General features: G+C 41.9%; 1 protein-coding gene across 2 annotated transcripts in view; it reads right to left on the bottom strand.

The window, feature by feature from the left end:
* Exoc6 (exocyst complex component 6) overlaps positions 1-27183 on the bottom strand; it is a 143522-nt gene that overhangs the window by 17303 nt on the left and 99036 nt on the right. For both annotated transcript variants that reach the window (XM_052186626.1, XM_052186615.1), the window contains exon 20: positions 18065-18138. In XM_052186626.1, the coding sequence (XP_052042586.1) occupies positions 18065-18138 (74 nt within the window). The remainder of the gene's footprint in view (positions 1-18064; positions 18139-27183) is intronic.

The raw sequence follows: 27183 nt of genomic DNA on the forward strand, positions 1-27183 counted from the left end.
TTAGCCTGGCCTTTGTCTCAATCCCCCCTCTCTCCCTAAACATCATTAATCAAAAGCTCTTTCACAATGCCCCCCTTCTCCCTCTCTCTTTCACACACACACACACACACACACACACATTCACTCACACACACTCACTCACACACCAGCATAGATGAGAAGGAACACATGTTTTTCAAGTGCCAGCAGTGGGGCAGGAATAGAGGTGCAGCCCTTTGATCCCAGCACTACTTGGGAGGCAGAGGCAGGCAGATCTCTGGGAGTTCAAGGCCAGCCTGGTCTTCAAATCAAGTTCCAGGCCAGCCTTGGCTACACAGTGAGATCCTGTCTCAAACAAAACAAAACAAAACAAAATGCTAGTGGAGTCTGAGCAGCTCTCTGAGATATCTAACTTTGAACACAGCGGTCATTCACTAGCCCTAGAAAGTACTTATAAATGAATACTAGAAATTTTGACCCCAAAGTGAATTCATTTCTAAAAGACTTTCCTGTAAGGTGTTAGTGGTACTTTAATTCTAGCACTTGGGCAGCAGAGGCAGAAGAGCTCTTATTCTAACCTGGTCTATAAAGTAAGTTCCAGGACAGAAAAACCCTATCTCAGGGAGTGCTCCCCTCCCCTCCCCCCACCTTGTCCAATACTGTGACTACTGGGTTAATATTTAATAATTATAATAACATATATAATAGTCATCAAAGTCCAGGATATTTCTACCTTTTACTGTGGCAGACTGTTCTAGGAACTTTAGGCTATTTCTTTCAGTGGAAAAAAAAAACAGTAAGAATATTGTTGATCCATTTACATCCGAGACTATATTTTATATACTGCCTTAATAACTGTCGTTCTGTGGAGGTATGTTGAAAGTTTACCTAGAAATCAATCAAGCCAGCTAGGGAGTATAGTTTAGGAGAGAGTGCTTGCCTGCCATGTCTGTATCCTGAGAGCACTGTTTCCCCACCAAAACAACAACAACAAAAGCCAAACAAATCAATCAAACAAAAACTCATGCCACAATGAAGAATTATAATGCTTACATCATAAATAAGAAAACGGTCTATGTCTGCCCAACTATATATTTATGTGGTGCATCTTTTTTCCCACATATTTGTTAATTTTTCTTGTCATATTACTGAGTACCTCTTTTAAAATGAGTAGCATGGTTTCGACAGTATATAGAAATATTACTTCTAAATGCCTACAAAAATAACCACAACTGCTTACTATATAAGGATGTTTTCTGTGGTATTACTTATAGTGAAAATCTTGAGATTCTATCATGTCTAACAACAAGGACACATGCTTCGATAAATTATGGTGTGTTCATACTACAGAGAGGGATGGATAAATCAGTGAATCAAGTGGATCCATATTTATCAACATAAGGCAGCAGCATGTTGCGTTTAAAATGTTAGTTATAATGTAACACAAATGACCCCAGCCACTCTGCAAGAAGAAAATAACTAAGCCTGGTGTGATGGCACAAGGCTGTCATCCCAACACTCAGGAGGCTGCGGTAGGAAGATCATACCCAAGGCCAGCTTGGGCTACACACAGTGAGAGCAGATCTCAAAACGAAGTGTCATTATATGCATGAACTTAAGTGAACTCACATGTATGTGTGAATAACTAAGGGTTCCGAAGGAAACAGACTAGTTACTCTGACAGACTGTAGAGAAGGGGAGAAAGGAGATTTGTTTGGTATGTTTTAAACACTTCCCTGGTCCCGATAATCACATGATAGCTGTCACTGGGAAAGCCAGGTGAAGTGTACTGGGGTCCTATACTTCTTATGGGTGTGTAATTATTTTAAAATGAGAAACTAGGCTGGAGACATAGGTAAAGCATATGTCTAGTATGTACAAAGCCCTTGGTTCAGTCTTCAATGGAGAAAGAGAAAAAATATGCTTTATTTTAAAGAATAATTCCCCACACCATAAAGCAACTTCAACTTAATTCTTAAAATAATATTTAAAAACCTGAGTCCAAAATGTTATTAATAACTGAAGGTATGAGCACAAGCCACCTACATATTTAAACATAAACCACCATCTATGGTTACAGCACCAGAACACAAAGAAGAGAACGGTAAAAGCCACTGAGGTTCAGACTGAGCCTTCATGATCTAAGGTTCCCAAAGGGCAGCACACCTTCCTCACATCTGGACCTTAAGGGAAACTCTCTGAGATGTCTGGTCTTGTTTTATTCAGGAATAAACCACAATACCTCTTCCTTTAAGTCTCTGGCACTTCAGATGAATTTAGAGTTGTCTAAAGAAGAGCCAGCCTGCTGGAGGAGCTGTGTGGACAAGCTTACTGTCCTGCTGCTGGAGCGAGTCAAGTGTGCGGATACTACAACTTCGGCAAATCTCGTTAATACTTTAAGAAGTCGAAGACTTTGAAACTCCTAAATAGAGTTCCTGTGAAGGAATTATGTGGGCAAGTTTAAGCAAGCAGGGTATATATACAATATGGTAACAAAAATAATGCAAACAAAAGGAGATTTGTTTAATTATAGTGGAAATAATTGTTATTTAAAAGTGACTTCTTCATAAAAGAATAAAATAGACTAGTGGCAAAAGAATGGTATGGTATGATGCCTTAAGACTAGAAACAGAAGACAGAAATTTCAAAGTGAAATCTTGGCAGACACCCAGTCTCCATGGCAAGAATTCTGGCCAAATACTTCCTTCACAACTTCCAAGATTTGTTCATGTCCCAAGACAGATTCCAGGGTTGTTTGAGTCAAATGCAATTTGAGTCTTGCAAAGTTACAGGGGTCGCCTATTTTTTCTGGTTGATTGACAAAAGCTCTTTCCTAGAATTTACAACCTGTAGTGATTTGGGGGTATGGTCTATGTATAGAAAAGTAGAAGAGAGTAGGCAAGAGAGATAAAAAGAACTAGGGGCGTCCTTTCTCAAGCATTGGTGGAAAGGCCAGGTCCAAATAGTTGTCCATTATTTTCAGCAGAGCCACCATACTGCCACTGTTCTGATGAAATATACTAGGTACAGGGTGATGGCAGCTGATACTCAACTGATGGCCTCCATAAGTGCCACACAAGTCACCAACTGTAACAATGACAACCATGTCAGGAAAGAAACCTCTCCCAGAAGTAAACCATACAACCTTTCCTATTAAAGCGAACAGTGGACACAGTGCAGGAAACTGCTTTCCAAGGCCCCACGCCACACTTTTCAAGTGAGGTGGGAGCCCATTAGTGTCTGCAGTCCTGTTCAACAGTAGTCTCACCGGCACATACTCCTCAAGCTTTTGTCCTTTAGCCAGGATAACACTCAAACTCACAGCCTTTCAGTGTGCCTCTGAGTGCTGCGGTTACAGCACACACCCCCACCACTGCCCCGGCTCGCGTCTACTAGCTCCTGTACTTCTTTACTGCTTGGCTATTTGAGGAAATCAAGAAAGATTTATTTAGTAAACAGGTAAAGAAAATCCATCTATATGTAGTACTTCTGACTGCAAAACATTTTAGGATTCCTGTAACAATAAACCACATTGTTCCAAAGGGCTTTATGGCAACTTACAAAGGTAGGCACAAAACCAACACAATGAAGTAACCAAGAAAACCTAGGGAAAGTGAGGCGGGAGGGAAGAGTATCCAGGATGCAAATGATGCTATACTACATACCCATGTTTTTAAGCTCAAAAACGGACTTAATTAGAAAATGCAGGATTCCTGAGATAAAAGCAACCCAGTTGTTCCAAGACAAACTCAACTGTATGCAATACTTAAGATATAACAATTCTGAGTCTATATGAGGACATCACTGTGCCAATCACATTAACAATATCCAACACCACTTCAAACACCTGAATCTGAGACTACCAAAGCAATCTTAATTGATATTTCTGATTCTAATGTTGTCTTTTTAAAATATCTACTCTTCTTAAAGCAATCAGAATAATCTTTCAAAGTGTCAACTAGAACAAGATACCCATTCAAGCTCCCTGGCTCATTCCCCACCACACTTACTATCCCTGACCCCTTTCCAAGGTGCTGCATGGCTATTCTGTGCTGGGAATCCTCCTGCACCATCTGCACCTCTTTGCTCGGCTCGTTACATACTAGCCACAGCTATTACCATTGTTTGTTCTTGGCACATCTTAAGACTGCACTTTCTACATCTGCTCATCTCCCCAGTTCATTCAGGTACCTGCTCAAAGGTTGCTTCCTGAAAGATCAACACATCTGAGCTGCCCACTTCACCTCCAGTCACCATGACATGGATACATTTTAATTCCTCACACCACCAGGAAGCTCTTTGACCTTCCATCTAAAGCTATTTGAAATCATCGTTATCTGTTGTGTCTCTCCTTCTAAGATGCAATTCTGAAAACAGTAGAAACAATGAGAACAGCATTTCTGCCTGTCTTAGTCACCATGCGTTTCCCAGCACTTGAACAGCGGTCAGGGCATGTACTCTAACATCTGTCTGTAAACACATGAAGAAACATCTGAAACTAGAGCAGTTCTTGGTGATCTTGATTAATCTGACCAGCCTTTAGTGCCTCTAGAGCAGTGGTTCTCAACCTTCCTAATGCCGTGACCCTCTAATGTAGTTCCTCATGTTGTGGTGACCCTCCCACCATAAATTATTTCATTGTTCCTCTATAACTATAATTTTGTTACTGTTATGAATCATAATGTAAATATCTGATATGCAGGACATTTGATATGTGACCCCTGTGAAAGGGTCGTTTGACTAAAAGGGGTTGTGAGTTACAGGTTGAGAACCACTACACTAGAGTAACAGTAGTCAGTTATAACGTTTAGGTCAAACATTTTTCCTCTGGCATAGAGACATTACGCTTTCTGCTCGGAAAGAAGATACACAAAAAATTCTGTATGAACCTACTAAAAGCAATTCATCATTTCCAGGTTAGAATCCATGGCCAAAAGGCATGCAAAGAACTCTCTAATGTGATCCAACTTACAACCGATTCTCTCCATGAGATAAAAGCTAAAGTAATAAAGCAATAGCAATTCACAAACCATTCCCAATAGACTCGGTAAAGCAGTAAGACAGAGAGCTGTCAGACGGGCGAAGCCTTTGGCGTCGGGGCACATGACTATAATGGCAACACTCACAAGACTGAGGCCAGCACAGGCTACATAGCAAGTTCCAGGACAGCCAAGGCTACAGAGAGAAGCCCTGTCTTGAAACAAAGCAAAACAATGTCCACTGTTGTCATGTGAACAACACAAATCTGCCAAGTGAGGAAGAACCTTGCAGAGACTGGCTATGTCCTACTGAAATTAGCTGAGGTTTTGGTGGGCTTGGGGAGGGCTGCTTGCTGACGGAGGGCAAGAGGAGTTGGGATAGGTATAGAGATCCGCTAACAAAGCTCTGTCTCCTCTTGCTCCATCTTTAGGTGTCGGCAGCTAAGGCAGCTAAGTTAACATGCAAAAGAAGCCAACGGGACAAAGAACGTCTGGAAGTTCTCAACATGTTTAGCTGCTTTTTCATCCTCTTTATGACACCCTCAGAGAGCAGTACTGTTTCTTCCTGGAAGTTCTGGTTTTGTTTTAAGGATCTAAATTCGGCAATAATATGTAATTACCCTCAAAAAAAAATCACTTCAGATTCTCTTTTTAACAATATATGACATTCTTTTTAATGATGAGAAAAATATAAAACCACCTTGATCATTTTCTAAAAACATCTATCTGACCCATTTTTCCATTTCATTTATAATATATGAAGAATATTAGTATGGGAAAACACGTAACATACTAACGAACATATTCTTTATTTCTCTCTGAGCATGTGTAATGTAGTTTAATAACAGCAGTCTGGTGATTCAGGGAAGAGTCTGAAATCTTTTGGGATTTGAAGGGTACGTGGACTTGGATTTTAATTTCCCACTTAAATCTCATCATTCTTCACAAGCAATCCTGCGCTGCCACTTTGAGGTTCTTAAAAACGAGTTATTGTGTGTAATTGCCTGCCTGGGGGGCTGCTCCAAAGCGGCATTAATCCTGCAGCAATTACTGCCTATCGTAAAACCATCTGAATGCTTAGAAAACGGAAGTTCAACAAATTGTTTTTGAAAAACATTTTCATCCTTTCCGTATTATTTGCACTTTAATACTTGAAAAGTTCACCTCTCACTTTAAAAACACATCTAGTTACAATTATAACTGGATTTTTGTTTTTGTTTTTTTCTTTGTTCAAGACAGGGTCTCTCTATACAGCTCTGGATGTCCTAGAACTCACCATGTATTAGGCTGGTCTAGAGCTCTGCCTGCCTCTGCCTCAGATGGAGTGCTGGAGCTAAGGGTCAAGTGCACCAGTCCCAGCACTGTGAGCCTCAGTGGTGAGAGGTTCTAGAGACCTGTATGTAACAGTTGTTTAGGTAAGTCTGTTTTCAAACTGTGCCACTGTAAAACACTGCTTCTCAGCACACAGAAAAATTTACATCCAAATGAGTCTGGGAGAGCAGGTAGGTTTGCCCAAGCCTCTACTGACCTGCTAACTCAGGGAAGCTGAGGGAGGGAGCGAGGGAGGCCTCCCGGGTGCTGGCCCTGGTTTGACACAGCCTGGTCTTCACAAGTCATTTCCCAAACCACGTTTCAGAATGCTGCTTTACACGCATTTTGTATTCAGTCCCTGCTCAGCACTCTTCCAAAATTAATGCTTTCACGTTGGCATGCAAAGCAATGGTCTCGTTGTGTGGCTATTTGTCACTTACTCTTTGTCCTTCTATATCTCCTCCCCTGCCCTTTACTCTCAGCCCCCTCTGGCTGGCTTCTTTCCTTCCTCTGTAGCCCCAGCTTCAGTTTTCATGTCCCATGTGTCCCACTACCCTCCTTCTGTTCCTCATGCTAAGACAGCAAAGCAGTGGAAGGGAGGTGCGCCTCCAGGGTGCTGGCACCCATTTAATCCCCTTTCTAGTCCCATGGCCTCCACCCACTCCTATACATATGAAGGAAAACATGTACCATTTATCTTTCTAGGTAAATTTATTTTGCTTCATTATATTTGATTCCATTTATTTTCTTGCAAATCTGATTTTTACTTTTCTTTATGAATATATAATATTTCATTACAGACACACACACACACAATTTTATCTGCTCCTTTATTAATAGGCATCTAGGCTGGCTCCATTTCCTGGCCCCTGTGAAGAGTGCAAGTATCTCTGTGGTATGTTGGCTTTGGAGTTCTTCAGCATATAGCAAAGAGTAGCTCACATGGTAGTTCTGAGTTTACTTTTGTGAGATTTCCATGGCGGCTGTGCCAGTACCGTGCCCACCAGCCACGTGTAAGGCTTCCTTTTTGACCTAAAGCCCTGTCAGCATTTGTCACTCTTTGTCATCACAATGCTAACCACTCTAGTTGGGGTGTAATAGAATCTTTAAAAAAAATGCTCAAGCAGTTTTGTTGAAAGGTATGTATAATTAATTCATTTACATCCTGACCACAGTTTCCTTACCCTCCTCTCTTTCCAGCCTTCCCCTCCCCCACATCCACTCCTCCCTTTCTCTTCAGAAAAGGAGAGGCCTCCCTTGGGCATCCATCAACCTTGACAGATCAAGTTGCAGTAAGACTAGGCCACCTTCTCCTATTGAAACTAGAAGAGGCAGCCCAGTAGGGGATAAAGGAAAGGGTCCCAAGGCAGGCAGCAGAGTCAGAGGCAGCCCCTGCTCTTTGTTAGGAGTCCCACATGAAGACCAAGCTGCACAACTGCTACATATGTGCAGAGGGCCTAGGGCAGCGCCCCGCAGGCTCCCTGGGTGGCAGTGGGTCAGTCTCTGTGAGTCCTACAGGGCCAGGGCAGTTCTTTTTGTCTTTTTATTTTTTTATTTTTTTATTTTTTATTTATTGAAAAGGGAAGTAAAGTTCTTTAAGCAGTTTTAATTTACAGTGTTCTAATGCAGTGGTTCTCAACCTGTGGGTCATGACCCCTTTGGGAGCATCAATAAACCCTTTCACAGGGGTTGCATATCAGATATCCAGGATATCAGATATTTACATTTTGATTCATAACAGTAGCAATATTACAGTTATAAAGTAGCAAAAAAAATTATTTTGTGGTTGGGGGATCACCACAACATGAAGAACTGTATTAAAGTGTCACAGCATTAGGGTTGAGACCCACTGCTCTAATGGCTAAGGATATGGAATATTTTAAATGTTTACTCGTCATTTGTTTTTTGTTTTGTTTTTACTTAAAAACTGCTTATAAAATTTGGTATTCCAATTTGCTGATTGGATGATTTAGTTTTTAGTTGATGATTTAGTTTTTAGTTGTATGCGAGCGAGCGTGCATGTGTGTGTGTGTGTGTGTGTGTGTGCGCGCGCGTGCGTGTGTGTGTGTGCGCGCGCGTGCGTGTGTGTGTGTGCGCGCGTGCGTGTGTGTGTGTGTGTGTGTGTGTGTGTGTGTGTGTGTGTGCTCTAATGATCAAACGCAACAAGCTTCTAGGACGAGTGCCTTTACCTGCTGGGACATCTCATCAGCCCTTGGAGCTTGAGTTTTGAAGTTCTTTATAAACACTAAGTATCACTCACTGACATTAATTGGCAAGTATTTTCCCCACTACGTAAAGTAGCTCTTCACTGTGGTGGTTATTTCCTTGGCTGTGCAGAAGCTCTGCAGTTTCATGTGGTCGCATTTGTCAGGCCTTGCAGTCATCTCCTGGGCTCTGGAGTCCTGTCCTGGAAGTCCTTACCTAGGTCCCCATCCTCAGTCTCTCATGCTTCCTCTGGTAGCCTCAAAGTCCTGTGTCACACGAAGGGCTCTGACAGCACACTGATTCATGCACAAGTGCGCAGTATAGGCCTCGTTCATTTGCAGACATGAAGAAATCCAGTTTTCCCAACACCGTTTGTTAAAGCAGTTTTCCTCTCCCCAGAGGCTGTTTTTGCCCCTTGTGGAATTTCAGTGGCTGTGGCTCTGTGCACTTGTTTCTGAATTCTCTTTTCTCTCCCACTACACGTCAGATTTTTGTGCCAGTGCTGTGCTATGCTGTCTCGTACTGTGTCTCTGTGATGTAGTTTGAGATTAGGGATTGGCATATCTCCAGCACTTCTCTTTCTTTTTTTTTGGGGGGGGGGATTTGGTTTTTTCAAGACAGGGTTTCTCTGTGTAGCCCTGGCTGTCCTGGAACTCACTCTGTAGACCAGGCTGGCCTTGAACTCAGAAATCTGCCTGCCTCAGCCTCCCAGAGTGCTGGGATTACAGGCGTGTGCCGCCACTGCCCAGTTAGGCACTTCTCTTTCTACTAAGGATTAAGTTTGGCTTTTTGGTGATTTTTGTTGCTTCCATACGATTTTATAATTGTTCTCTATTCCCATGAAGAATATCACTGACATTCTGGTGGGGACTGAACCAAATGTAATCATTTTTGGCAATATTTCATAAAATTAATTCTGCCTACCCGTGAGTATGGAAGGTCTCTGTCCCTTCTTCAGTTTCTTTCTTCAGCTTCTTATGTTTTCACCGCAGGAGTCCGTTTCCTCTTTAGTTAGTTTAAGGTGGGTGGGTTTGTTGTCCTGTTTAAGGTGGGTGGGTTTGTCGTCCTGTGCCTTCCCCTGCCCCCATCTCCTGACCTTTCTTTCTTCTGACCTTTTGTCTGGCAAGCTTACTACTGGGATATAAAAAAGCTACTAAAATGCTACTGATTTCCATATGCCAATTTTATATTATGCTACTTCCCTGAAAGCATTGTATCAGGTCTAAGCGTTTTCTGACGCAGCCCTTAGTGATTTAGTGTACAGAGTAATATCATCTGCGAGCAGAAGCAATGGCTTCTTAGGTTCTCTTCTTCTCTGGCTTATCATTCTGGCTAAAATGTCACGTGCTAGACTGAGTAGAAAGAGTGGGCATCCTTTTTTAGGGGACTTTCAATTTTAGGGAGAATTAAACTTTAAATATTAAAGAGAAGACATACATACACTCAGTTTTCCCCATTTAGTATAAGGTTGGCTGTCAGTGTATCATATGTAGCCCTTTATAGCATTGAGTTACGTTCCTTCCAGTCCTAATTCGTTTGTCTGATTGATTTCTGTAGTCTTGGCTATCTGGAAACTTACTTTGTAGGGTGTAGATCAGGCTAGCCTTGAATTCAGAGATCCACCTGCTCTTGCTTCCCGAGGACTTTGATTAAAAGTACACACCACTACTGCCTGGCTTATTTAGATTATTTTTTTTTATCATGAAAGGAAGTTGAACTTTGTTAAAGGCTTTTTCTTTCTTTCTTTCTTTTTTTTTCTTTTTGTTTTTTGGATTTGGTTTTTTCAAGACAGGGTTTCTCTGTACAGCCCTGGCTGTCCTAGAACTCACTCTGTAGACCAGGCTGGCCTTGAACTCAGAAATCCGCTTGCCTCTGCCTCCCAGAGTGCTGGGATTACAGGCGTGCGCCACCACCACCTGACAAAGGCTTTTTCTTTAATGATTGAAATGCTCAGATGCTTTCTGTCCTTGAGTTTATTGATATGCTTTATTACACATTTATTGATGGTGGACCAATCTTGCATCCCTGGAAAAAAACTATTTTGTTTGTGGTATATGTTTTTAATAATATGTGTTTAAATTCAATTTTCAAACATAATATCTGAAAATTTTACATCTATGTTTATCAGGGAAACTGGTCTATAGTTTCTTTCTTTTTATTTTTTGTTATGTCCTCACCTAATTTTTATATCTGTCTTAGTTAGGGTTTATACTGCTATAATGAAACACTGTAATAAAAAGCAAGTTGCTTTTTTCCATATCACAGTTAATCATCAAAGGCAGTCAGGGCAGGAACTCAAACAAGGCAGGAACCTGGAGGCAGGAACTGATGTGGAGGCTAAGGGGTGCTGCTTAGTGGCTTGCTCTTCATGGAGCCCAGCACCCCAGCCTAGGGGCTGGCACCACCCACAATGGGCTGAGCCCCTCATATTGGGGCTTGCCCGTAGCCTGATCTCATGGAGACATTTTCCTCTTGGGGTTCCCTCCTCTCAGATAATGCCAGCTTGAGTCAAGTTGATGTAAAAGTAACCAGCACAATATCAGAATAATGCTGGCTTTGAGAAGAATTTAGTGATGTATCTGTGCAGTCCTGGGAGTGGTTATAAAGGAAGCAGCAGCAGACAGTATCAAGTGATGACCAATGAGTGAACGACTTCTGTGCCACAGGCTGGAAAGTGAACTAGCACAACTGCGTAAGAAAAGCCCTCTCCAGGCCCCACTAAAACTGTTCACATCTGTGCACTCCGTGGCTCAGTGACTCCTAGACAAATGCCTCCGCAGAAATGTGTGCATATGTGCACTGCCTACAAAACAACGTATCTGTCTGTACTACTTATGAAAGCAAGTACCGAATCAATCATAGGCCTGCCAATAACAGAATGTATGGATCGGTAGAAGCATCTGTACAAGGACAAACTGCACAGCAGAGAGAATGAGCAAACCACAGCTGCACATGACAGCAAGCACACACTGCACACACGCAACGCTGATGCAGAGAATCAAAAGGCACGTCATACAGTCTCACACAAAGTTCAAAACCAGGCCAAAGATAAGTAGCATCTGAAATGACAGTGGTCTGAGGGGGAAGGGTCACACGCAACTGCCTTGAGGCGCAGTGAGTGAGAAGCAAGGGCCAAACCTTCATTCATGACATGAAAACGTCACACTGGAAAAAGTCAGCAGATACCCACGATTTTCCTGGATATATACTGATTTATGAGACTTTACATAAGCTAGAGACGTTGTAAAAGTGGGACCCTCAGTTGAGAAAATGCCCCCACCAGATGGGCAAGCCTGGGTGCACTTTCCTGACTAATGATTGGCAGGAGTGCCCAGTTTACTGTGGGCGGGGCCACCTCTAGGCTGGTGGTACTGGGTGCTAGTGGAAAGCAGGCTGAAGAAGCCATGAGGGGCGAGCCAGTGAATAACACCCCCTCCTCGGCCTCGGCATCAGCCCCTCCCTCCAGGTTCCTTTCCTATTTGAGTTCTCCCCTGACTTCCTTCAGTGATGGACTGTGATGTGGAAGTGTAAGTAAAATACTTTCCTCCCCAAGTTGCCTTTGGTCATAGTGCTTTATCATAGTAACAGACACCTTAACTAAGATAACGTAAAGGTATACATTTGAAAGATACTGTTAGGGTCTGGTGAGATGGCTCAGAGGTTAAGAGCAACGGCTACTCTTCCAGAGGACTTGGGTCTGAGTCCCAGAACCTACAAGGCAGCTCACAAGCATCTTGAGTCCAGTTTCAGGGGTTCAATGCCCTCTTCTGGCCTTGCTGGGCACCAGGCATGTATGTGGTGCACACACATATATACATGCAAAACACCAATACTAATACTAGTAAAAGTAAAAAGAAAGGGGCTAAGAGATCTAGATATATTTTATGCAATTCATATTCCCTCTAAAATCCCTCAAAACACGATTCAAACCAATACCTAGTCCTTTTCCCTTGTTGCCTCAAACCAAGCACTTGAAAACAGGACCTAATCCTAGAGGAGAAGGAAAATCATAATTTTATGGCCTAGAATTATTTAGAGAAGAAAATAGCATATCTGACTAATTGTACAGGTCTTAGAGTTTTTATTCCTGCACAAACATCATGACCAAGAACCAAGTTGGAGAGGAAAGGGTTTATTCAGCTTACACTTTGCACATTGCTGTTCATCGCCAAAGGAAGTCAGGACTGGAACTCAAGCAGGTCAGGAAGCAGGAGCTGATGCAGAGGCCATGGAGGGATATTCCTTACTGACTTGCTTCCCCTGGCTTGCTCAGCCTGCTCTCTTATAGAACCCAAGAATATCAGCCCAGGGATGGCACTACCCACAATGGGTCCTCCCTAGATCCCTAATTGAGAAAATGCCCCACAGCTGGATCTCATGGAGGCACTTCCCCAACTGAAGCTCCTTTCTCTGTGATAACTCCAGCCTGTGTCAAGTTGACACACAAAATCAGTCAGTACAGTACAGAACACACATTTTTAAATAAGAACAAAATATTTTAAACTAACACAAAGTTTCAGGGATCCAGTGCCCTCTCTGACACACAGGGATAAGCCACACACATTCAATTTGTTGTGAGAAATGTGCTCAGAAGCTTGGAAATGTTTAATGTTTTCATCAAAATGGCAAAATTGTAAAGTTTGTTTTTTGTATGTGCATGATTAAAATAGGATCCTTAGCTACCTACAGAGACCATAAGAGGACATCAGACCCACGAAACTGGAGTTAAACAAGAGAACAGCCATGTAGGTGCTGGGAATTAATCCCAGGTCCTCCGAAACAGCAGCCAAAACTCCAAACGTGGTTAGTTACTGCCCCTCGCCAGCAAATGCTCTTGCCCCGTTGTAGCAGAGGACACCTCTTGCCTGGAAGGTTGGTATTGTAGCTCACAGGGTTCCTAGGGGAATACAGCTGAGAACCTTTCTTTCCCAGTAGCCTACAGGCACCGCACCTCAAGGTACCTACCACACAGGCGGCCAGCGGCGGAGGCTATCAGCTCAGTTCGGCTTGATTTCTCTGTGTGCCACAACCTAAGAGCATGAAAGTGCACATGCGCGGTGCGGCCTTCTCATCCAGCTATGATGGCAACCAAAACTAATGACTGTATTCTTTTGGGGGCTCCAAAGTTCTGAGCGCTCTGAGTCTGTCATCATAGTAACTCACTTAAGCTTTCTGGAACAATAAATCTAGTTCATATTTCTGACCAAGTCATTAGTTTAGAAATATGTTGGCCCCAGTCAGCGATAGACATCTGTGGAATCATCCTTAAGGCAGCCTTTCCATAGATGTTTTATGTAATACATCGCAAAATGAGCAAGGCGAAAGTTCTGCAAAGTGCTTAGAAAGCGCTAGGCTGCTGCAGAATTTTTATCTTTAAAATTCTAATGGACCAAGTTGGTCTCTAAAGGAATAATTAAAGGGTAAAGTGTTTCTTGTGCCTCTCGAGCTGATGTGGGTCGGAAGTATTTCTCTTTCCCAGTGCTGGTGCCCAGCCTAGGGTCTCATCCATCCGAGGCAAGCATCCTGCAACTGAGTTCTACTCCCAGCTTGGAAATCTTTTTTGAAGAAATATTTCATCATAAGAAATCAATGTTCCCAGGAAGACACTTCAGGAAATAGTGCTCAAAAGCATTTTGTTTATTTGGTTTTTTTTTTTGTTTTTGAGGCAAGAGATTGTTTTGCTAGGTACAACCCCATCTTCCCGCTCTACCACCCAACCAATTTAAAACTGCACATATTATCCAAAGGAGAGTCAAAACATCAAAGGAAGCTGTATCTTACCAGCTGAAGCAACTCAATGCAAAGCTATACCGCACCCATTGAGTAAGATTTAATTCCAGGATCAGGAGGCCAGGGACGCCCCACTGTGAGAGATATGCACAGAACCCACACAGACTGGATATTTTCAACGTTTTAATCACAGTGGGAAAATTTTAAGTTTTGTGATTAAAATACAATGTTAGCTACCCTGTATGAGGTATTACATTTTCCAGTGATATTTGGTAAAATATTGCTACCGTACTAAGTATGGATTGCCTCTCGGTACTATATAGTAGACACACAATCTTATAGTAAAGTAGCTTTCAAATCTTGAAGCATTTATATATTGTCAAAATAATGTCACATATTTAAGTCCACTTAATGTTTTTGTAAAGTGGCCTTTGAATAAAAAAAAAATGGTGAGACCTATAAGTATATAAAATACCACTCATTTTGTGTCTTAATTTCAGACAGGAAGATGACAACTTTTATTTGTAAGAAAACTATATGTACAAATTGTGTTTAAATGGCTTGTTTAAATTGACTGGGGCCGGCACCCCCATGGCAGCACCAGGACTGCTAATCCCCTGCCTTGTCTGTTAGGCTCGTGGGTCTTAAGATGTTGTTGAGATAACTGGCTTCCATTAGCAAGTCTGTGATTGGCAGGATGATAAAGTCTTTTCACTCGCAGGTCAGCTATTTCCTTTTCCTTAGCGGAGGGCAGCCTGATGCTCTGTCTCTTCTGAGCCGCAGCTCGCTCGCCCTCAGCTTTGATTTGGTTTAACTTTCCTTCTGCATCAGCTCCCACTTGTCATCAACTCCTCCACTCAGTGCAGCAAAGATCAGGAGTTTGACCTCAGGGCAAAGTCCGGGTGGGCAGGTAAAATGTGACCATTGGACCTACTTCCTAATCTTTCATACCCAGCAATTCATGAAGCAGTATCAAATTCAGGCTAAAATCCAGAAGCACGACCCCTTATACATACTATGAAAAGAGTTCCTTGCCTTTCTAAGTACACTTGAAAAGAACTGTCAGCTACCCTATTAAGAGAGAAATGGATCACAGACCAGAGGGGTAAAAGAAGAAGTGCAGAAACTCAACTAAAATGTAAACAAAGGTGCTTGCACCTCTTTATGTTTGGTGACAAACTCCTTCACAAAAATGTAAAATACTATAGTACTTATTTATAATGTCAGACATAAAAGTACTATCAAGCCTTTAAGGCATTCGTATTTAAATAATCAATAACATTGGGGAGAATGAACATGGATCATCTCATGGGAGACTTTCGATTTCAAGATCAATTTTGGGTTTTTGCCAATCCTCATATTACACATTTTATAGCGTGATTGCAAATTAATTTTAAATGCAAATACGACTACCTTTTTGAACTGATTAAATCTAAGCCACTGAAATCATAAAATTTAACATATATCACATAGCTGAAAGTCACATAGCAGCCAAAAGCAAGAATTAGTTGTTTCTTTTCATTTTAGAGCATAATAGTATAGGAATAGTGAATCACTAAATTTCAACATTAATAGAGAACAAAATTTAATTCCCCTTTAAGACTAGAAAAAAATTTAACAAATAAACTAGCTTATTGGAGATTTCTCCGCATTCATCTCTTCTACTGAATATTGACCACCAAGTGGTACAGCAGTGGTGGCTGCTTCACAGCTCTCCTGGAAAGTGGGCATCTTAACAATTCTCTATACATACGGGTCTCATGATTATGCATATTCATCATAGGTCTCTAAAATCCACCTGAACATCTCTCAAATTTAAAAGGGGGAAGCCAACTAGGACTTCAAGTCTTCTAGATGCACATATTTTAAAAGCATATTCAATCATGACTTATGTTAATTAATATTTGTAAATATAAATGCAATCCCCTAGGGAGCTACATGCCTTAGAAAGTGGTCTTCTATGCTGTCAAAAATGGCTCTTTGAAAGAAGGAGGTAACTGGAGTCAAATACATCTATGCAAATAAAAGAATGGATTCTTTTTTGAGGAGAAAGCACAGTTTGCTCAGCACAATGCAGAGGGCAGTATGCCGGGCAGTAACAGGAGAGCCTGTTTTGGTTAGTGGTGGTTTGGTTTGAAGAGGGTGTTTGTTGCTGAGCCAGGCTCTAGCTAAGATTACAGGAGCATATCACCTCGCTCCCTTGCCTGGTTGTGGTTGTTTGTTTTTTAAACCTAGGACCTCAACTATCAGCTAAGCTCCATCCTCATCCCCTTCGGAACAATCTATCTTCAGTTCTGTAAGCTGTGTGGCCTTATTCATAATCCTATAGACTACAAACCAGTTACTGTATAAACTAGTTAGCACCATTTACCTTCAGATGAAATGGGAAATCTCTGTGAAGAGATCACTCATAGTTAGGGGACTCACCCGTGGGTCCTGTCCTCTGGGTTGAAGAACATTCAAGTCCTTCCAACACAGAAGCGTACCTAGTAAATGAGTGGTCTTAACCTCCCAGAGAAACGAACACATAGAGAAACCTATTTCCAGCTTGCTGTATTAGATAACCTTTCTCAGAGACCAAATGTAAGCAACAGAAGTCCCTCAAAAGGACCCACTGCAGTAGCATCTCCCCTGGTCCTCGGGAGCAGGTGCTCAGCCTAACTTCCTGGTTTTCTGCTACTCTTCCCAACCTAGCACAGCTGTCTATAGATTCACATTGCCCAGAACATGGTCCATGTTGGCATAAGACCTAAACATTGATTGTCTGCAGTGAAAGTTAGTGCTTTAGAGAAAGTGCTTTCTCGGCCCTGTAACCCTGACTTGAAGTAGTGAAGTAGTGTTCTCTTCCCCAGGACTCATGGTAAGCTCCTGTCTTCTCCCAAGAACCCTTAATCTCCACTCACAGAATTACCTCACACTACATTGTATCTACCTCAATCACACTTGCTCACCAAACAACGAATATACAAGCATCAATATGCATTCTCCACTCTGACTGCACGAGAATAGCAAAAAGAGCTCTAACCCCAAACATTCATGCTCAACTAGGTCTTACTGCAAGCATCGTGTGGTAAGGGCCTGTTCATAACAAGGGTGGAACTTCACCACGGGTCACCTCCGTCCCCACAGGGAAGGGCACTGTTGGCGCACTAGCACAATACCTTTGTTTTAGTTTGGTCTCCATATGGTCCCTGACAAGGATAGCAGTCTCTGTCAATCCAACACTCCTGGACCCTCTAAGGGATCCCCCTGACTCCCCAGTTTTACTAAGCTCTTTAATCCTAGGATTAAGAAAGAAAAAGAAAAAGGAGAAGAAAGAGGAAGAGAGGACTAAGAAGAAAACACACAGAGGAGATGGAAAAGGGAAAGAAAATAAAGAACACAACAGACCGGAAATGTCAACATTGAAAACTGAGTAAGAGGCAGAAACAGAAGTTCACATTTGTTACTAGACTTAGAATATTTTTACCAGAGAAAAATACATAAGAATGAATAACTATTTTTTAAAAACCTTTTTCTGGTGATATACAAAACTTATAAACATTACCATTAATGAAATGTTAAACAAGGGATGATTTTCTAGTGATAATTAATTTGCATTTAATTTGAATTGTAACAATAATGTCACTACTACTGATTGTTACGTACGACCACGAAATTATTAAAAAATATTTCCAAGAAATTCTCATTGTGGAAATACTCCATAAAGTTGAGACACCATAGGAATGCAAGTTCAGAGTCTGCCAGGTGCACAGCCATCGGAAGAAGCACCTTCTAAAGAACAAACAAGCATTGTGGTACCACTAAGAATAAACTAACACAAGGCAGGAGATGCAGTGGAGAGCATCAGCACAGCTTACCTGTCTAAGGTCAATGAAGGCCAGCTGCAGGGTGTCCCCTTGGAATCCTGGCACAGGCTCAGAGCTGGCAAACACTAATGTTTAAAAGTTTAGAAAATAAAAAGGAATTAGAACAAGATTGAAAAATATTTAAGTATACAATCGCTACATTTCTACTCATTACAAACACACTGTAATGTTTATATACAACCGATTCAAAGACCACTTACGACCTTCAATTTCTACTGAATATGCTCTCTGAACGCATTACCACAACTATTCTAATAATTTTAACCTTCTAGCCTACCATTTAATCTGTAACCCTTAGCCAAAATAAATATAGAAGGGTTATCCTACACAGGGTTCAGGAGTAGTAATATACTTCAATCAAAGTAAAGTGTTTGACTCTTTGTGGCCTTGGGTGAGCGGTTACAGAAGCACTTTGAACTACCAATTCCACGGGTGTAAATGCATTTCAAAACATCGGCTTAGTTACACAGCAGACACTGTAGAAATCACACGTCTAGCAGTCTAGCTAACAATGATCCCCCCGCTCCCCCCCCCCCCCACACACACGGTAAGAAGTCAGCCTCACAAGCAGAGCACAGGTACAACATCTCAGCAGCAACATCAGGACGAATTCAAGAACGTCTGCTTATGTCACTTTAGTCATTTTTTTCTTCAAAGTGAAAGAACATCTTAAGACAATTTTTTAAAATTCAAGGTATTTTTCAATACTTTTTGTGCTTTAAGAATTTTAATCCTAACAGCCTAACGACTTAGGGGGCTGAAGCAGGAACACTGACAATAATTCAAGGCCTCAGTGAGTTCTTGAAAATGAGAAGAAAGACAAAGGAAGAAAGGAAATGACCAGCTAGCCGATTTACCAGCTCAGGAAACAAAGGAATAAGAAGAAGAAGGGGTGAGGGAGGGAGCAAGGGGTGAGGATTGATATTAAAGCCATGAGAGACTGCAGCGCATTCAGAAAAGCTTGAATGTATCAGTCTTTCTTTTACTGTTTTGAACAGACCACCAAAAGTTTTTCATAATTCTCTAGAACAGCACTAAAAATCTTTCCCCCCCTCTCTTTGTATTAAAAAACTCAGAATTGTCTGTTTATTCTGTCGGTTGACCAGCTACAGGCTAGGCTCACAGTAAGGGCAAGCAAAATACAGACAGGGCCTCTCCCACAAACCATGGCTCACCCATCTGATTGTCTGTCTGTCTGTCTGTATCTCTCTGTGTCTTTCTGCCCTTCTTGCCCATATAAGTGTATCCTATTTTTCTTTTCTTCTTTCTTTCTTTCTTTCTTTCTTTCTTTCTTTCTTTCTTTCTTTCTTTCTTTCTTTTTTCTCCCTTCCTTCCTTCTTTCCTTTCTTTTCCTCCTCCTCTTCTTCCTCCATCCTCCTCCCTCCTTCTCCTCCCCCCCCCCCCATGTAGACAGTGCTGCCTTATATTGTCCATACTGGGCTCAAGTGATCCTCCAGCCTCAGCCTCCCATGCTATGGTACTGCACTGCAAATGGACCTGGCTAGTTAATGGGTGTTAAATCCCTTTGATGTGTAGTTTTAGAATATAATTAACCGAGATGTGCTGCCACTCTCCCAACACACAAACTTCCTGGTCCTCTGCTAGGGTCCAGGTGAAGATAGAAAACAGATGCTGAATCATCTTTCTTGGGCCCTCTAGTACCAGAAGAGCAGTTTTTAATAATAAGATCTAGCCACTTCACCCTTGACAGCACAATATTCTCCTATCAGCCCTACTTCCCACCATGGAAAGCAGCATGTGCCACACACAGTGGCAACGCCCCCTCGCCTTCCTAAGTCCCAGATAACTGAGTTTCTCTAGGCCTATTAGATTTTAATTGAAGAATGATAAGAGAAGTTGCAATGCCTCTTAAAAGTAAGGGTCTTCTAAGAGGGTGGAGAGACGGCCCACAGGTTAGGAGCACTTGTTGATCCTGCAGAGGACCAAGACTCAGTTCACAATGCTCACATGGTGTCTCACAATCATCTGAAACTCTCGTTCCAGGGGTCGGGTCCCCTCTTCTGATCTCCATGGCACCAGGCATGTACATGGTGCACAGACAGACAGACAGACAGATGAAACACTTATGCACACTCCCCAAAATAAAAATCCTTTAAAAAAAAGAACATCTTCTAACTTTAGAAAACCGTCTAGGATCACATAATCCCTTTCTATAAATCACATTAACTTTACCTATAAGGCACGGAAGGCAGCGTAATTTCAATTATGCCTGCAATCCGAATGTACTTAGTTCTCAAACCCATGGTCCTCCTGCCTCAGCCCCCCAGATGTGGGGATCATGGGTGTATGCCATCACTTCTGGCTGCCAGAATGTTTCTACACAGAAAGCAATCAGGACAGGGGAGTTAGATCAGTGGTGGAGCAGTTCTCTGGGTATACAAGGCCCTGATAAGATTCCTAGCACCAGAAGTCATTTAAAAAAAGAATGAATTTCTTCTTTTCCTTCCCCTTCAATTCCTGTTTAAGACATGACAGTTAAATGTTTACTGGCTTGGCATTAAGCCCAAAAGCTTAGTGTTGAAATTATAATATCATAAATTTGTATAGCGTCTTACAGTTCATAAAGCACTTTCTCATCTGCCATCTGCCTTGATCATTATGACAACTGGTTTTGGCAAACGGGACACATGGATGAAATCCATCCTTGGCTTGTGAAATCTTCAAGCCAAGAGATACCCACTCTGAACGTCCCCACAGTCAGCTCAGGTTAAAAGCTGCCCAGCCCTTCGTTTTCTAGCATAGAAAAATTAAAAGTGAAATGAGTTGTCTAGGGCCACACAGCTAACTGGGCATCTGGGTACTTGATCCACTGATCCAGTCGTCAGCCTTCGTGACTGCGTCCTTTCCTCAAGGGGATTTCACGACTGCAGGCAAAGCACGCCAGCAGTTCATAACTCTCTGGGCTTTTTCCTCAAATATTTCTTAGGAACAGAAGGTGACTTAACTCTCAGGGCTTTTTCCTCAAATATCTCTTAGAGATAGAAAGTGATTTAGCAACCTCAAATCACACAACACAGAGGACATTTGTAATAATAGGCTACTTAATTTGACTGGCAGCTTCATACTTTGTCATTTGTTTGTTTAAAACACAAATACAGTCAACCCTACAGTCTTTCCTGAGTTTCGGCCATTTCTCTCTTAGCTCAAGCTATCGCCATCTTGCTTGGATCACTAAATACTTCATCTGCTCTCTGGGCTGCTTCTCTTTGCTCTTATTCCAGTGTGGTTTATGTCAGATGTAACTGTTCCTCCAGCATTTCAAAGTTTAGCATTCAATGGCTGTCACCCGCACAGTAAACAAGACTTAGGTCTTTTATAAGTGGCCTTTGCCTAGTCTCTGGCCTCAGCTCTGAAGACTTTCCTGAAACTCTTTCCAAACAAGGTTCCCCACGTTTCCTTGCACACAACAGGCTCTCTTCACAATGCCTTTGATCCTCCTGCCTGGAGCAGTCTTCTTTCCTCCCACCTGTGTAACTCTTACTTATCCCTCAATTCAATCATCACCTTCTGGGGAAGACACCCATTATCCCTGCAGACTGTAAGCTGTTCCCTCTGTGTTTTTACTGGAACTTCCTGTGTGAATCCTACCACACTGCCCACTCTGCTGCCTTCTCATTGTTTATCTGTCTGGGTTCTCCCAGGAAACCAGAACTCCCCAATGGTAAGGAGCATACTCTCTTCCCTACCACCCAATAATAAACATTCGATCAAAGTTTAATAAGTAAACAGTGGGAAAAGAAATGAGCAATAAATTCCACCTGTAGTTAACATATTACCTAGACTGTTGATTCAATCTAGGAAAATGTGGTCCAACAGAACCTCCTGCGATGATGGAAATGACTTTTAAATATAGCACAGACTAGATAGTTTTATTCCATACTAATTTAAATTCAATAGCCACATGTGGTGTAAACACAAAATCCTATCATACTTGGGGTATAGACACCGGATAACTGAGTGGGTAAGAGAATATTTCTAATGCATTTTTCAACAAAACTGAAATTTTGAGCTCTTTTTTTCCATTGAACAAAAATTCTCAGAAAGCAGAGTTTTTGTTTTTTGTTTTTTGTTTTTAGCTTTAGATATCTGTGTCTGGTGTAGAGGAAATATTAAACAAATGCTGGGTGGAAGACCACGCACTGGACAATTCTTGGCCATCAATGACTCAGGACCCCTGAAGAACAGTCCTGTCTTTTAAACACTTGGACATCCCCGATGGATTAAACTCCTCAGCTCAGCCAGACTGTCTGCCATCCTTGAGGGTTCCCTTGCTCTGCCTGAGGCCATCAGTTAGTAATAACAACAATCAGTGCTTGCCCCTACTGTGGGGCCATCTCTGTTCCTGTAAAGGTGTTTTCAAAAGACATATAATGATTCTGGCCTTTCAAAAGCATTTAATAGATTTTAAGCTTTAAAACATTTAAGAAGAGGCTGGAGAGATGGCTCAGAGGTTAAGAGCACTGACTGATCTTCTGAAGGTCCTGAGTTCAAAATCCCTGCAACTACATGGTGGCTCACAACCATCCATAATGAGATCTGACGCCCTCTTCTGGAGTGTCTGAAGACAGTGTCAGTGTACTTACATATAATAAATAAACAAATCTTTAAAAAAAATTTAAGAAGGCTATTCTAAATATCTCCTTTCATAATCTTAAGCCAGAAGGTGATGATATACCAGTCAGCACTTGGGATCTTTTGAGTTCCAGGCCTGCCTGGTCTACATACTGAGTTCTAGGACAGCCAGGGCTATGCAAACAAAACAAAACTAAAACTAAAACAAACAAGCAACCCAAACATAATTTTTGTTGCCCCTAAGTTGACTTTATTTTTACATTCATTATTAGTACATGTGTGTCTCTATGTGTGTGCACGTGTGATGACTGAGCATACATGTAAGCCAGAGGGCAATTTGCAGGTCAACTTGTCAACCCCAGTTTTTATTCCCTTTCTCTTTAAAAAAAATGTCAAATTTTATGAAAATGTTTCTCTTACATTTTATCTATGTGTGTGCATGCACATGCATGCACAGATGCACATCTCTTGGTAAAGCTGAAATTAAAATAGCTGATTTGAGATCAGACTTTGGGTAGGCCAGGTACCTGTGTGGATGCATTGTACGGAGTGACTAATGGCGCCCTCTAGTGGTTTCCTCACACAGAAGCCGCAGTGGGGTGTCAGGAGTCAGCATTCGCCTGACTTGTATTAGATTACAAGTGGTTGGCAGCAGAGAGATGAGAGCCTTAACGATATTTATCATCCCATCTGATACACAGTGATGATATCTAGACATCTCCACTTCTTGGACATAAACCTACGCAAGGTACCCTCAACCAACATTTGGAGCCCTATTAGTGTGGAAGAAATCTGGTACCCAAACAACATAGCAACATTCAGCAACTGTTGCTGACACTGAAGTAGTCTGCTTACATCAGCCCATGACTTGCTCTCAATACCCTTATTTGAATACGAGGATCAGCACCAAGGTTAAAATCAGGTCCTAAGACCATGGCCTCCACCAGGAAAACCAAAAATATACAAAGATTTCTGCCGCTAGTGGGTTTTGTTTGTTTGCTTTGTTCTGTTTAGCTTTTAGGTGTGTTAAGTCTTTATCCAAAATGATGAACTGCCTGGAGATTTATCCATACCCCAATGACTGAACCATCAGAGCAGACGTCAAGCCGGCCACCATGCTGGCACACCTGTAATCCCAGCAGGGGTCTAGAAGTTTGAGGCCAGGCTGACAATTTAGTGAGATGCTGTCTCAAAGCAGAAAAGGCCAGGGACTGCAGCTCAGTGGGAGAGCGCTAGCTGAGTAAGCACAGGCCCTGTTGAGGGTTCAGTACAAGAGAAGGAGGGGCCACGCTCTGATACACAGCTTTCCCTCCCTCACTCCTTCCCCCTCCCTCCCTCCCTCCCTCCCTCCCTCCCTCCAGTCCTTTTCTTTTTTTCCTCCTTTTCTTTCTTTTTTTTTGGGAGGCAGTTTTCAAGACAAGAGTTTCTCTGTGTTGCTCTGGAACTGTAGTCCTGGAACTCCCTCTGCAGACCAGGCTGGCCTCAAACTCAGAGCTCTGCCTGCCTCTGCTTCTTGAGTGCTGGGATTAAAGGTGTGCAGCACCACTGCCCAGACTGATACAGTGCTTCTCTAATACCTAGGTATTTCAGATATTAAACTCTTAATAGATCATAAGCTCATGAGATATGTATGTAGAATTATGAAAATATGAATATATAATCTAAATCTAGAACATATATATCCTATATCTAGTCTGGATTTTTTTTAATATGGAGTAGAATCTGGTTTCCCGATGCTTTGGTAATATCCTGTATTTTGTCAGTAGTGCAAAGGATTTCTGAGACACTTTTCTAACAATTTAGTAAGAGGATATAGCTATTCTTCAATATGCCTCTATCTGCAAGGTACCTACACTGAGGCATAACATACTAATAAACATGAAGCAGAATATATGTACAGATTTAGAACACCTATGAAAAGCATGGCAAATCAGCCCCAATCAAGAAGAAATGTATCTTGTTCTGGAAAGGGTTCAGACACTCACTGCGGCTCTCAGGGACACTCAGCTCCGCATTTCCCACGTATGCATCCCTGGTTATCTTCCTAACTAAATATGGAGCGATGCCAGTACTGTGGTTATAATCAAGATAAGCAAACACGCCCACCACAGACATGCGCTGACCCTACTAGATACTTCATGAGATTTCATATTTAAATGTCTGTTTTCTCAAAAGTATCAACTACTTTTACAGAATTCAACAGTTTTTTAAATAATCGTTAATGAGGTTTTGCCTCCTCGCTGGAGTAAGGGTGCCACCATTCTATCTTGTTTAGTGCTGTATCTTCTACATGCCACGTACCTCCTAAATATGAAGGGACCAGTTAACATATGGCCTCAGTACTCTGCGTTCTCCATCTGCCTGAAAGTTTCTGGCCTCTCGGAGGATAATCTGGGAAATCCTAAACTCTAAATTCTGTGTTTTAGAGGAAATTCTGAGGCGTCTTGATAATCAAATGGCAGAGTCCAAACTGGAACTGAGGGCAGGGCCAGCCTGAGCTACCGAGTAAGACCACTAGAAAGAGGGAGGAAAGCACTCTTCCTAAGTCCACACACAGTTCCACATTCCTGGACCTGAACATTTTAAAATCAGATTTGACTCAGGGTTGCCACAAAAGGTAGTAAAAAAGCAGAACAAGTTTCAAAGAAAAATGACCAGATGGGGGAAGCTGGTCCCACCAGGGAACCAGGAAACCCTGGCTGTTTAGCTCCGAACAGCAAACGGCCATTTATCCACAGCTCTGCAATATACCAGGTGTTCAAAGAGGAATAACCATCAGGTATGTTTACATTAAAGAGTTAAATGTGTGGATTTGAAGTGCAGCACGGCCAGGCGGCCTTGTAGACTGCCTCAAGTGACCTTAGACAGAGACGGCTGCTTTATTGTTTGTCTCTTCAACAAATAAACACACACTGTGCAACTTTCATAAAGCTGCCATGGGGGGCATAGAATTTCATTAATCCATCCTATATACACAAATATCTTCTTTTGCCCCCTTCATACCCCCCTTTAACTACAACATGTATTCTGTAGGTCTCTCCACTGTGTATGTCTCTAACTCTAATCATCTTAATCCAATCACATTCAATTGATTCACTAATTTCATATATCCCCCTTTCCACAATGTCTGCAATCAATTTTCCTGAGTTTTTATTTCTACTTTCTAATATCAGGTTCTGTTTATCTTCGAAAAGGAAAAGCTTAAGTCTTTTAGCATTGTCTCCCTGCTTTCAGCCTCTCTGGGCATCCACTTTAATTTCCATGACATTAAGGTTAACTTTTTGTAATACAGATTCTATCAAGTCTTGATTTAGAGCTTCAGTAAGGCTGGAGAGATGGTTCAGTGGTAAACATACTTGCCACCAGGCCTGGCAACTTGAGGCTGATCTCTGGGCATGGAGGGAGGACGGAAATAACTCCCATGAGTTTTGCTTTGACCTCCACTCACATATACGACACACACACAGAAAAACACATATTTTCCATTTTATTTCCAAGACTTTGTTTCTCAAGGAACTTGGAACTCACTGATTCTGCTAGTACGGCTATAAAATAAGCTGCAGGATCCACCTGTCTCTGGATTCTACCAAGGACTGTAGTTGTGTACCACTGTGTCCAGCTTTCCCCATGGGTGCTGGCAATAAGAACTGAGGTCCTCGTGCTCGGAAACTGTGCCAGCTTCCCAGACCCATCACTACTAGATTTTAGAATGCCATATCTTTGGTTATTTCAAAGTACATTTTAGACAATAGGAAAGACTAGTTTGAGCTTCTTTATAGTTTATTTTTAAAACACTGGAGGGCTCTCACCATGTAGCCTAAGCTGGCCTTGAACTTATGGCAATCCCCCTGCCTCAGACTTCCAAGTGCCAGGATTATAAGTATATGACACTATGCCCTGCAGTTTAGGTTAAGAAAATATAGCATACAGAAGGGTGTGCATGACAGCCTGACTACATGTTTATAGTGGTATCCCTAAACTATAGCATCAGACAATGCAACGCAGTGTAGAGAGCTAAATTAATGGACAGAATGTTAGGGGATAAAGAGACTTTTTATAGAATTAACTTGAGGATGAAAGTTTTGGTGCATGACTCTAAGCAGATATGCCACAGAAAAATTGTGGCACATCTTCTTCTACACATATGACCAAATGAGGAGGCAGGAGGATGCAGGCAACAGAAATCTAGTTTGTATCTCACCTGAACAGCCATGGGCTGTGGAAGGAGTTGGCTCCAAGTAGAAAGGGCAAACTTTCTCTAATGTCCATAAAGACAGCTCTAGGGGGACATTTTCCTTTTGGTGAGAACATTTCTTACAAAAGGACACAACATAGACCAGTGGGCACTCTAGCTCTAAGACTCAAATTCTCACTTAAGAGAAGTTCAGAAAGCAAGTGGTTTCAGGTCAATGTAACCCATCAACATGTGTCTCATCATAGAAACACATTCTCTGAAATACAGTTAACCCTTCCAATCGGATGTTCAAGGCGGGGCTGGACTACTCTACAGCGGGATC

This window comes from Apodemus sylvaticus, chromosome 1 (assembly GCF_947179515.1).
Source record: "Apodemus sylvaticus chromosome 1, mApoSyl1.1, whole genome shotgun sequence".
Classification (NCBI taxonomy): Eukaryota; Metazoa; Chordata; class Mammalia; order Rodentia; family Muridae; genus Apodemus; species Apodemus sylvaticus.